The sequence below is a fragment of the Cyprinodon tularosa genome, unplaced genomic scaffold, assembly GCF_016077235.1.
Source record: "Cyprinodon tularosa strain WSP-4 unplaced genomic scaffold, ASM1607723v1 ctg332, whole genome shotgun sequence".
Classification (NCBI taxonomy): Eukaryota; Metazoa; Chordata; class Actinopteri; order Cyprinodontiformes; family Cyprinodontidae; genus Cyprinodon; species Cyprinodon tularosa.
The window spans coordinates 197349-209482 of record NW_024039044.1 but is presented as its reverse complement, the minus strand read 5'-3'; the positions used below and the strand labels follow the sequence as shown (position 1 = coordinate 209482).

The 12134-nt window shown below is 40.9% G+C and overlaps 1 protein-coding gene across 6 annotated transcripts in view; it reads left to right on the top strand.

Annotated features, from left to right (window-relative positions):
• The window catches only part of znf423 (zinc finger protein 423), a 165878-nt gene that overhangs the window by 83726 nt on the left and 70018 nt on the right, over positions 1-12134 (top strand). For 4 of the 6 annotated variants that reach the window (XM_038294000.1, XM_038293999.1, XM_038293997.1 and 1 more), the window contains 4 exons: positions 214-629; positions 721-937; positions 1863-1947; positions 8264-8284. In XM_038294000.1, coding sequence (XP_038149928.1) covers positions 214-629; positions 721-937; positions 1863-1947; positions 8264-8284 — 739 coding nt within the window. The remainder of the gene's footprint in view (positions 1-213; positions 630-720; positions 938-1862; positions 1948-8263; positions 8285-12134) is intronic. The other 2 variants (XM_038293998.1, XM_038294003.1) reach the window with 1 other exon arrangement.

Genomic DNA, 12134 nt, shown 5'->3' with positions numbered 1-12134 from the left:
AATTTAGCTTCTGTACCTTTTTGTTGGAGACTTAAAATGAAAAGTGCTTTATGTCTTGTTTCAAAAAGCTGAAGGAAATAGTTGGTTTCTGTTTTTTTTTTAACAAACAGCCTCAGTTTGACCAGCTGTAGATCGGAAGAAGAAGCTTCCCTTCAAATGTGTCTGTCGTGGTACACAATATGCTGTTGACTCCCGGATAAATCCTTTTCTCAGGTGACCCACAGTAAAAGCCTGGACACGGGGACCTGTCGGATCTGTAAGATGCCACTCCAGAGTGAGGAGGAGTTCATAGAGCACTGCCAGATGCATCCCGACCTCCGCAACTCGCTCACTGGCTTCCGCTGCGTCGTCTGCATGCAGACCGTGACCTCAACGCTGGAGTTGAAGATCCACGGTACCTTTCACATGCAGAAGCTCTCCTCCGGCTCGGTGCTGGGAGGCGCCGGAGGCGGCAACAGTGGAGCGGGCACAGGGAACGGTTCAGCCTCTTCTTCCCCGAACGGACAGCTGCAGACGCACAAGCTCTACAAATGTGCCTTCTGCTTGAAGGAGTTCAAAAACAAAGGGGATCTGGTGAAGCTGGACGTCAACGGGCTGCCATACGGCCTCTGCGCTAGCTGCATGAGCCGGTAGGAAGGGTGTTTAGAAGCCCAGAAGATGAGCATGTTATATTTAATTCTAAGAATGTATAAAATGAAGATTTCTTTTTCATCCAATCAGGGGAACAAATGGCCAGAGTCCCAATGTGGTTGGAGGAGCAGTGACGCCTGGAGATACTCAGGCAGATAAGGCTCTGACAGGGCTGAGGTGTCCCGAATGTGGTGTGAAGTTTGAAAGCGTTGAAGACTTGGAGAGCCACGTCCAAACAGATCACCCTGAGGTCAGCCCTGAAACCAGCGCTGCAGGAAAGAAGGCTGAGGCTTCACCTGCACCCAAGGTGAGACAGTAACTAGTGAACAAAACGCGTCCAACAAATGTCTAAAAAAAAAATCAGTGGTTTGTTTTTAGCGGGAGAAGTGTTATATTTGAAGAAAAGTTGAATTTAAATGTTACAGATTCCAGAGTTGTCCAGTGCCAGTGAGATATTGATGCTCCTAAGCTCTCCACAGAATCTCGCTCTCAACCATCCCTTCAGCGTAGTGTTTGATACCTGAGCAGGTGTCAGCAGATGGAGATGTTTTCAGGAGGCCGTTTGTGTTTGTGTCAGGTGTTGCTGCGTGTATTCGGGGTGTACATACGTCTGTGTGAGCCGGGCCCCAGCGGGTCCTGCGGCTGGGCCGTGCGGCAGCATTGAGGGGGCTGTTCGCTCTGCTTGATATTGACAGTCAGGCTCCCCGGGACCTGCCGTTGTGTTTCTGACTGAGTGTGTGTGAAGGTGTGTGTGAGTGTGTCAGTTCCCAGGGACTCCCTGTCTTACCTACACCTTTGTTTCTGCTTAGTCTAACAGCACAAAGCAGACAAAGTAGGGTTTCTGCGTGTGTGTGTGTGTGTGTGTGTGTAGCAGACTGAAGCAGCAGAGGGAAAGTGGAAGTGGGGCCTTTGTGTATTTTGTATGTGTTTGTGCATGAGTGATCGCTGTGTGCAGTGAATGGATAAGCAGAGCTGCTCCTCGGCTCTCGCTCTCTGTGACTCATCCTGGATTTTCTGCATCTTTCTTTCTCTCTCTTGTTCTTACCTCGTTCTGAAACGTTTCTTTTGTCTTTTATTGATTTATTTTCATTATTTGTCTCCTTTTCTTGTTTTCACTGCAACCAGCGGCCCAATCTCGGCTTTTACCTCACAATTTCAACTATCGAGGCAAAAATAAGGTGCAAAATGCACAGCAGTAATATTGTTTTTATGTCTTTGTCTTTCTATCCTAGAAAAAGACCTACCAGTGTATTAAATGCCAAATGACGTTTGAGACGGAAAGAGAGATCCAGATTCATGTGGCTAATCATATGATCGGTGAGTACGGCGTTTAGATGATCTGGTCTGATTTTCATTTCTATGTTGGTTCCATGGACCTCAACGCAAATATGTGCATCTAAATGCACTATTTATGCAACACAAATGTACAGATGCACAATGATTAGGACAAATTAGGATTTTTTTATTTTTGATTTTGGAGGTTGTGCAAAGAAGCTTATTTTGATTTTTAGAACTTCTAGCTGTTGAAAATGTTGATGTTTTTATATCCAATGCAAATGTGAGTTCAAAAATGTGCTTTTTTATTCATTTTAGCCTCAAGCAGCACACATATTTACTTAGACATTAGAGGACTTGTAATTGATTCTTCTGAAAAATGTTATGACGTTTTACTCACATCGTTACTAAGCAGCACTGCTAAAACCCATCTTTATACTTTGAATGTTCTTTTATGGGCGTCTTGTGGGACTCTTATTATTTTTTTCTCTGCTCGCCACTAATTTGCTGCCTTAGCATCCCTGTCGTCATGGAGATTAACGAGGTGGACCCTCGAGTTGTTCTGGAGGAAAAAATACTCTGCCTGCCCCCACCCACCCACACATACACACCTGACAGGTAGAGGTGCTGGTGCATTCCGAAGGGGTTAGTGTGTGTGTCTGTCGGCTCTGATGCAGCTGCAGAACCTCTTACCTTATGTAGCCAGCAGACACCAGAAGGCCTGTAAGGTGTGGGAGGGACTCTAGGAATTGCTTCAGATAGTGATAAACAGTTTGTTGTGGAACCAGTTTACTTTGGAGCTTATTAAAAATAGAGAAGATGACCAAAACTGGAACTTAATGAAGGGGCTCTAAAGATGAAATCATATTTGTGCTGGAAGCTGAGTAGAGTATGGAAATGTAAGCAGAAGCAGAGCTGACTTGATGTTATTAGAGAACCTCTGGATTTGGTCTTCTGGTTTAATAGCGCTCAGTGGGTCATTCCTCCATCATGGAGCGACACATGATAGGACTCTGGATTGTCTTTAGCACAGTAAAGGGACAGAGTTGTGATGTAAGCCCTCACATTGAAGGTGAAGGGAGTTGTTTAACAATGGCAAACTTGAATTAGATGTTTGAGGCTAATGGTTAACAAACAGAGGGGTGATATGTTCCCTTTTAGGCCGATGGATGCTTTCCGATGGAAAGATCAACTGAAGAAGGCAAGATAATCCTTAAAGGTCATCAGTTATGTTTCTGGCTGCCTATGATGGGAAAAAGAGATCTGGATTCAGTTTGAATGAAGATATTGTGCGCTGTGATAATACAGTACGCAATCTACTTGAAAGTAATTTTTAGGGGTTCATTTAATATAGAAAGCAGAAACATTTCAGGTGAATTAATATTTTTATCCTCTCATCTGTTGCTTATCTCCCTCACCTTAAGCTCCCCTGCTAGTCAGAACTTTACAGGGTTGGTTTGGCAGAAACTTTAATTTAGTTGGGATTCTGTTTTGACAACAACCACATGACCCAGACTGACGGTAGGAAACCTTTTGAAAGAGGCTCAGTTTCTCTCTGCAACCATTTAACTTAACGTTTTCTCTAATATATTCATGGCATTTCAATGGAAACCCATCCTGAAATCATGGTTCACCCTCATGGTCCGCCTCCATCAAACCTTCCCTCCTTCTACAGCTCTACTGTACATGTTCATATTAGTGGCAGTTTTGGGTTAATTAATGTGATAATTGTGTGAAAACTGAGTGATAGTTAATTATCATCATAGCAGAATGTTTTAAGAACTTACTATTTTTACACTCCAGTCCCCCCTCCCCCTCATCCTCCATACCCTGACAGTGAAGGAAGAACATCTTCCTTGTCCATTTCAATGTAGATGCATGAATTGCTCATTAATCTTTTTGTAGCATTAATTTGCACAAATATTTTCTTTTTCCCCAAACTATGATCAGGTACTCTGTGCTGCTCAGCTTTAAAATAGAAATACCGAAATAAACAGACACTGAGAGGAGAAAAAAACAAACAAACAGTTTTCCTGGACATCGGTAACAGAAAGGCCTGCTGTTGAGCCTCAAATAGGAAGCTGTTGATTTTAAAGTTACTGTTCTCTCAGCTTTTTATCAGTCTAAACTTTTAGTTAATATCAAGAGCAGAAATGAATCCACAAGTTAATTATTAGTTCAACAAATCTCCCTTACTTTAGACGAAAGACAAATAATGGTCAATTTCTGGTGTAAATTGATGTAAAAATAATCTAGTTAGCTGCTCAGTGTAGCATCTCCAGTTTTAATCCTCGAAAACACAATCCTGAGATAACCGGAATGTCCTTTAGCTTTTGGTCTGATCAGGAAAATCGGACAAAAAAGCTTTACTGCAGTATTTGTGGATGTTTTTCTGTTAACAGTAATTCACTTTAATAGTCACAGCTCCTTATATATAGCTAAATAATACATTTCTTATCAAATATATGATTTCCACTGAGTCCAAAGTAAATAGTTGATGATATTTAAATCAAAAGGGGTGAAGGTTGTGTGTTTTTTCATGTATGGAATGAACCCCTGCTTAAAGCTGAGCAACAGAAATGGAACAGTAGAAATATTTCTGACCTGTTTGTCTGATCAGGAATTGTTTGGTTAACATCTCTGAGTAAATATAACATGCGGTCTTCCAGTTCAACTTTATCACTTATATCACAGCATTCACAGTTAATCACTCAGATGACATGTTTCCACTGCTACATATTAGCATGTTAACAGAAGAAGCTTTCATCATACCAGCTGCACTTCATGGTCCTGATGATTAAAACATCACTAACATCCAAACAATTAGAGTCAAAATAGAAGGGATGGATATTATAGAATATTTTATACTGTAATCCAGAGCTTTTTTAGGGCTTTGATTTGACATAAACGTTTTATTCCATGTTACACATCACATTAAGTGAGACAACAAAGAAAACATCATCCATCACAGATTAGCAAAAAATGACATGAAGATATTTTTAGAGGGGAAAAAAAACTACATTTGGATGTGATGAATGCAGCTGTGTCCAAAACATCTGTGCTACTGATAAAAAGCGTCCACGTGCCAATATGATCCTGGATCAAAGTGATTTAATTTATTTCTACTATGAATGTCTATCTCTACATCATATGAATGAAATAAAAAACAAATCCAACATTGTTTCTACTAGATGTTTCCACATAACTGAACCTTTTGACACCTTCTCTTAAACAACAGTTTAGGGTTTTAACAGAAAAGCTGAGATGCTACCCCACCAGTGACTGATAAAAGCAAACTTCTATTGTGTTAACAATACATTTCTTGTAGAAAAAGACGTTTTAATTGCATAATGCAGAATGTCAGACAAACATGGAACTATTGTGCAACATAGATCCCACCAGGCTTTGAGAAGCTCAGTGTTTCAGAATGTGATTGTTGTTCTGCCATCTGAGGTAGTTGGTCTGTCTGGAGGTGAAATGCATTGTTTGCATGGATGCATTTTAAATACAAACTCCTCCCAAAGATTGTATTCAAGCAGCCCTTTTGTAAATGTGGTATTACACACATATGTTGAGATGATGATTTGATTCAGTATGCTGTGCAGCTCTTTTTTTTCATTAAATGAGTTTTTGCTGTTGCTGCAGAGCAGTTAAAGAACCATATTGACCTGATTTTTGTGGGGTAGGAGAAACTGAAAGGTTTTGTTTAAGAGAGTGTTAGTTTGTGCTTTTGGTTTGCGTCGATCTTGCACTTCCTGGACTTAATGGAAGAGGAGAAGATGAGGTGGTGCTGCAGACACTGATAGATGGAGTCACTGCAAATGAACGAGACCTGCAGGTTTATTTTCTTTTGCATATTGCAGGTGCTGAAACAGATCAGCTAATTTTCCAGAGCAGCAGCTGTAACGCTTTCCTCAGCTGCTCCTCTAAATTTGATAGATTTTCTTTTGAGGTAACAACACGCCACACTGATTTGTTTTGTCCTCGTATGTCTCACCCCTCCCTGTCACTGTATGAACATGTATATTTGTTCCTGTGTGTCTCTCTGGACTGCACCGCCGTGATTTCTGGCAGCCTTTATTGTTTTCTGCTGTGCAGCTGCAGATCATGAAGCGGTTCCCTCCCTGTGTGATGGTGTGAGGCGGTGAGACGAATCACCATACGTGTGTTACCACTCGGTTCTGTCATGCGGTTTGTCAATAAGCAGCTTCTGTTTCTTAGACGACAACCAGGGAGCAAAAACAGGGTGTCTGTTTTTAAAGCATCATTGGAACCGGAGCTATTTAAACTGATGTATTTAACACATGCATTTCCCTAAATAAAGCTGTCAGCAGCAGGATTCAAATGTTCCATGCAGCTGCTAATGTTTTGTTAATCATTTCGGTTAAGATTTCGCTGCATGAAACCCCTCCTTAAACATGTCTACAAGAACGGAGCAAAGTTCTTCTAAAACTTTAACTTCATCCATGAACTCTTAATCCTAACTTCAAAGGTGTTTTTTTTGTTATTTTAATGTTTCATTTTTTCATATGAGTCAACCTTATATTTTAGTCTGTAGATGGGAACTTCAGCGAGTTTCTAAACTAAGATCTGAGTTTTTTCTATGTGAAATAAAACAATTTTTAGGCCAAAACAATAAACTAAAGCTATAAAATTCCTAAATGGTCTTTATAGCTTATCGTGTAATTTCTGTTAATAGATAAGCTTTAAAAATCAAACATCAACATAGCCATTTTTCTGGGTCTCTGGTTTGTGTACCTATCATTATTACTTTAATAATTTCAAGCAAGAATGCAAGAGTTGTGTTTACTTTGACTTTATCTATGAATAACTACAAGAAAAAAGCACTGAAGACTCAGAAAACACTAAAGTGCTGCTTGCTGTGGTGATTCCTGCAGTTTCCAGGAAGCTGTTGGAGCCCTGGTGGAAAAAAAACCTGTAGATTTCAGATTTAAGTCTGAAATTGACTAAAGTCTGTAACAGCTACCTCGATCTGTGAGTGATAAATACGTCTGCTGACCACACATGTAGATTAGTGTCAGTCTGCAGTGTTTGATGTAAGAAATACACGAGGTTGAAGACAAGTCTTATGGTAGAGGAGCTCGATTTAGCCTTTAGTTTCACTACTAGTTGCTCCTCCTTTGTCGGACTACACAAACAGCATTGTTTCTCCTCACTCTGCATTCATTGTTGGCATCCTACTTCTTTTTCTTTTTCTTGACTTCTTAGCTATGTGGCAGAGCTAGTGCCACCCATTGGTTTGCCACGAATATTACTTCTATTACAGCTTTGTTGGCCTCAGCTTAAAGGTATAGGGGGGGGATTTTCTCAAATTTTTTAAAAGACCCGCCCTCTCTTCTTTTAAAAAAAATGTATATGCACAACCCTGTAGCCGCTCCTGAGAGGGAACGCCTATTAAATGTGAGCGAGAGCATGAACGAGCCGATTTGTCCTTGTGCATGCTCTGTTTTAGTCATTCAATTTTTCCACTATGTCAGAAAGTAACACAATACCAGAATGATTAACGATTAGGAGGACCACTTATTTTGATGATCCATCCGGAAAAAGAACATCCTCCACGATACCTGTAAGCTTTCTCTACGCAGATGTTTTATGTGGATGTAGCCTGGGAAAGTTACCAAACCACTGCACATACAGTTAGATTAAAACAAGTCCAAAACCATACCTGTTAAAAGACTAACTGCAGTAGAAATGTTTCTTCTGCAAGTTAAATTTAAGCTGATGAGGTCCAGACAGACTGGGTTTACGGATGATACCAAAAGGCCCATTAATATCAGTTGAGTGTTTTCTACATTTTTTGAAATAAAAAAAAAAAAACAGTTTTAAATCTTAGAGCGCAATTACTTTTTTTGAATAGGTTTTCCTACTTTTTAAGATAAATAGTTGAGCCCTAAGTTCAGCCGTCGACAGCTGTACCCGCCCAATAGCAACTGCTTGTGGTCAACGTGAATTTTACCCCTGCAAGTAAGGTTTTTGGTGTCTGCATTGGATGTAGGTGCCAGCGGGGAGAACAGAAATGTGCTTTTTGTCAATAATTCCCAGCGATACCAAGGATCCAAACCTCCCCAACTCATCAGTTGTTTGCTTCATCTCTAATTCTGAGTAGAAAAGGAAAACGGGGCCTTGAAGAAAAAGGCTAAAGCCAAATAATAGCTGTGTGACTTTTCTTTTGTTGCCTTAAGCTTAAAGATTACAAATGTGTTTCCGTCCTGACTGGTGAGCTGCCTTGTCTATAACATTTCTTCCTCCTTCCCCCTCATCGCGTTCACAAGCCTATTTGACTAATCCTGCTCATTCTCTCCTCCGTTCTCCCCATCCCCACCTTGGATGGCCATAGACGAGCCCACCTGTCAGCAAGGTTTGTCTGCTTTCTGTGTATTAGCTCACACCGTGAGCGAGGCAGTGCTGCTGCTCCTCTGCCTGCTCATCACCATGAACATTTTCCCCTTCTGTTAATAAATTGAGCAAAGCACAAACTCTCCTTTTTTTCTTTACATTTTCCTTTCAAGCAGCCAAAGTTTATTGTCAGAATGAAAAATCTTGAACATTTTTACGTGCAGGAACTTCTGTCTGCCTGGAATGAAAATGCAAATGACTGAGGAGCAACTTGACTTTTGTTCAGATCACTATAAAAAAGCAGCAACTTTGGAGGTGATCAGTAAATGTTAGTCAGCTTTTCCTAAAATCCTGATTGCATGGTGTGCAGTCTGCAGATTCCTGCATAAAACAATTGTTTTAAAGAAAAGTGACACAGCCTGCACACGTACTCCCCTCACCCCCCCATTAACCCAATCCCTGTTGCTGGCTGCATGCTCCATTGTCCTTCATACACTCTCACACACACATGCACACAGCTGCCTTGGAGGTATCGAGTGGCCACTCACCTGTATCTAAGTGTTCCCTGTGGACTGTGGTGGCTAATGATGTGTCCTCAGCATGAGCTTTACTTACCTATTTACATCAGCGCACTCTAATAACTGGAACTCACATTCCTCATGTTTCTGCTCCGCCCTGACGTCAGGTTTAAGAGAATTTGCAACTGATGGTTGATTATCCCCCTTTTAAACAAAAGGTGTCTGCAGTCTGTCTATCCAAAGTACCAAACACAAGGCTAGATCAACCCCCTGTGAATCTCAAGCTGCACCACCCTTCTAGTCAGAGTTGATAAGGCATTGAGGCATCTCCATTTCCTTTCTTTTGTACCTCGACGTTGCTTTTTTTTTTGCATAGTTTTCATTCTTTCGATTAGCCTGCCGTCAAATCTGTGATGCGGCCGAATGCTAATGTCGGTCTGCTGTCTAAGCAGTAGTCCCATGGGTTGCGGCTGAGCCGATGTGTGTCTGTGCACGCTCATTCCTCCGTGGCTCTAAGTGCACAGACCTATCCGTACGTATGTTGATGTGGCGACAAGCGAGCCTTGGTCTGCTTACTTTGTGCCACTGAAGATTTAATGAGGCGAATAAGAAGCTTTTAGAGTCAGTGGAGGTGGATAATGTGGTTTAAGGCCCACTCATGTATGAGTGCGTGTGTTTGTGTGTGTTGGCCACCGGCTAGAAACATGGCTTCTCCTTTCTGCCCTGCTGCACCTCCACTAATAAGATTCGGGCGTCTGTGGCTGTGCTGTTGTTGGTGTGAAGGATCAGACTCTGCAGCAGGTCTGGACTGAAACAAACAACATAACTCAGCCTGTCTGAGGAGGGGGTCACCTGGTTGCCCAAATATACACTAATCAGGCATAACATTATGACCACCGACAGTTGGGAAGTCATTGAGGCTGTCCATCCTTCAAGCATAAGTAGGAATATGAAGCAATCAGAGGAGGTTGTACAAGTTGTTGGATGAACAGGCAATGTATTTACATCCTATTTTACCTTTAGCGGATCTTTTCCTCCTGATGATCAGATGTATATGTGTAGTGTTGTTGATCAACTATATCTCCTTCAATCCATTAAAATTGTTTTAAAGACAGAAATAAGCGATACATAGAACAAAGATGAGATTTTCATCAATGAAAACTTATAAATGAAAAATCTATTTACAATTTGCAAAAATAATCAAGATATCTTAAAGAACAGTTGATCTTAAAGAACTGTTGGTGCAGATTAAGAACCTCTTAAGATGTAAAATGTAAATCTTCTGCTCTTACCTCCTATTTTATTTTACCTCCACCCTGTCAGGACCAGAACATTTCTAAAAGGGATCATTCTCTGGTGAACAGATCAACACGGCTTTCAGTTTATACTTCCAGTTTGGAAACACAGTAAAAATCCTGTTTTTTTTATTTTTATGTTTTGGTCTAAAAACTACTTTTTACAAAAACGTCTTTGATTTCTAGAATAAATAAAAATATGTATTTTATTTTTACCTTTACAGAATCAAAATGAAGTATCAGGACATGTCTGAGACTAATAGTAATAACAAGGTTAACAAAACAGATTCCAGCAGGGTGTTGGGTCGCACTCTGATGGTATGAACACAGGAGCAGATGACGGCCACCCCCTCCTCCTGTCTTCATCCCTCCCTCCATCCATCCTTCCCTACTTCCCTACATCCCTTCCTCCCTCACCACCTGGAGCCAGCGAGCTGTGACACCAGAGGGAAGGAGGGAGTGATGATGGAGGGGCAGGGGACTGGAGGAACTGAGAAAAACAGGAAGGGCTTGATAGAGAGGGAAATAAAGGATCTTCAGTGGGTTAAATCAAACCAAAAGATGAGGTTATCTTTTACACAAACTGCTTGCTTGCTTGGCCATTTCACTGGTTTAAAGATATTTTAAAAAAACTACAAATGGCTCTTTGACCTTTAAAACTGTTTAATTAAGGAGCTCAATTGGATTTTTTTCATTCAGCCCCCCCTCCCCTCCTCTCTGGTGTGAAAAACACAAAGCAGCCTGGTTTCTTGCACAATTATCCATCCATCCATCTCTTATGCCAGTTAATCCTTGCAAGGAGGTTGATGCGTAGCTTCAGTAGAAAACAGCTGTAACTTCAGCATAATCTTTTCATTTAAAGCTGTACTAAGCAATTTCTAAGTAGAGCTCCCCCTACAGGGCCTTTTAAAAGTGGCGCTATGGTTCACACAGACTGACCTCAGAAAACACTCATCATGAAGAAACATCAGAGGAGGTAGAGGCTTTATTAAGCTAAAAACTTTACTTAATGCTGCTTTAATATAAAGCATGTCAGAAAAGGTTACTTTGTTTGGTGGTTTATCACTTTAAGGAAAACAATTATAGCATTTTAAGTAATTAAAACGAACCAAATTAACGGAAAGATAAATAATAAAAATCTTAAGATAAAGAATAAAAAGTAAAGCAATATCCATCTTTTTTTTCAGAATGCAAGGATATTTCCCTTATGCTCACCTCAGTGTAAAACTATAAGAAAATATTTAATTTTAAATGTATGTGTCAGGGTCCTGCCCTCTGCTTGGGTTTATTTTTAGTTTCTTTGTGTTCCGTGTCTTTGTAGTTTACGTTTACCAGTGCTGAGTTCTTTAGCGACCCTCTGTTGCCCCCTTGTGCTTGTTTTCCTCTCCTCCTGGCTTCCTCCTAGTTGGTCCTGCCCACACCTGCTTCCAATCTGCTGATTAGTCTGTCTTGGTTCAGTCTCCCAATATATACACCAACTCTGCAGTCACTCAGTGCTGGTTTGTTGTTTTGTTGCTTCCTCATTTCTGGTTCCCCATGTGAGTTTTCCCTGACATTTTGGTTCTCAGTATTTTTGGATTTTTGCCTCTGTTGCCTTCGACTACCTGATTAAATCTACATAACTCACCTTTGCATCCATATCTCGGCATTTATGTCCTCAAAAACCTCCACTCAACGTCAAAGTAGGATTTCTTTTCCAAAACAAGTTTGAAGACGTTTCACTTCCCATCCAGGAAGCTTTTTCATTTCAAAATGTCAGAAATAGCGTAGAGTTCAAGGCTTTATACAGTGGACCAAAGCAAAGCCTTGTTTTCGCTTAGAAACATGCAAATTGAACCTGACGACCTGGTACGCCCCTTTGGAATGGGGTCATTTTGTTTCTTTGCTAGCCTGTAATCCCTGAGACCTGTCTATGTCTCTGAAAGTCGTGATTGTTAAAGGGGATGGTTGGCCTGGTTGAAGAGGTGAGGTGCCCTGGTCCCCTGTAATGGGGTGGGAGTTGCGATGATAGTGGGAAGGAATCAACCCAGTCGTTGAATTGTAGGTTTTAGAACAGTCT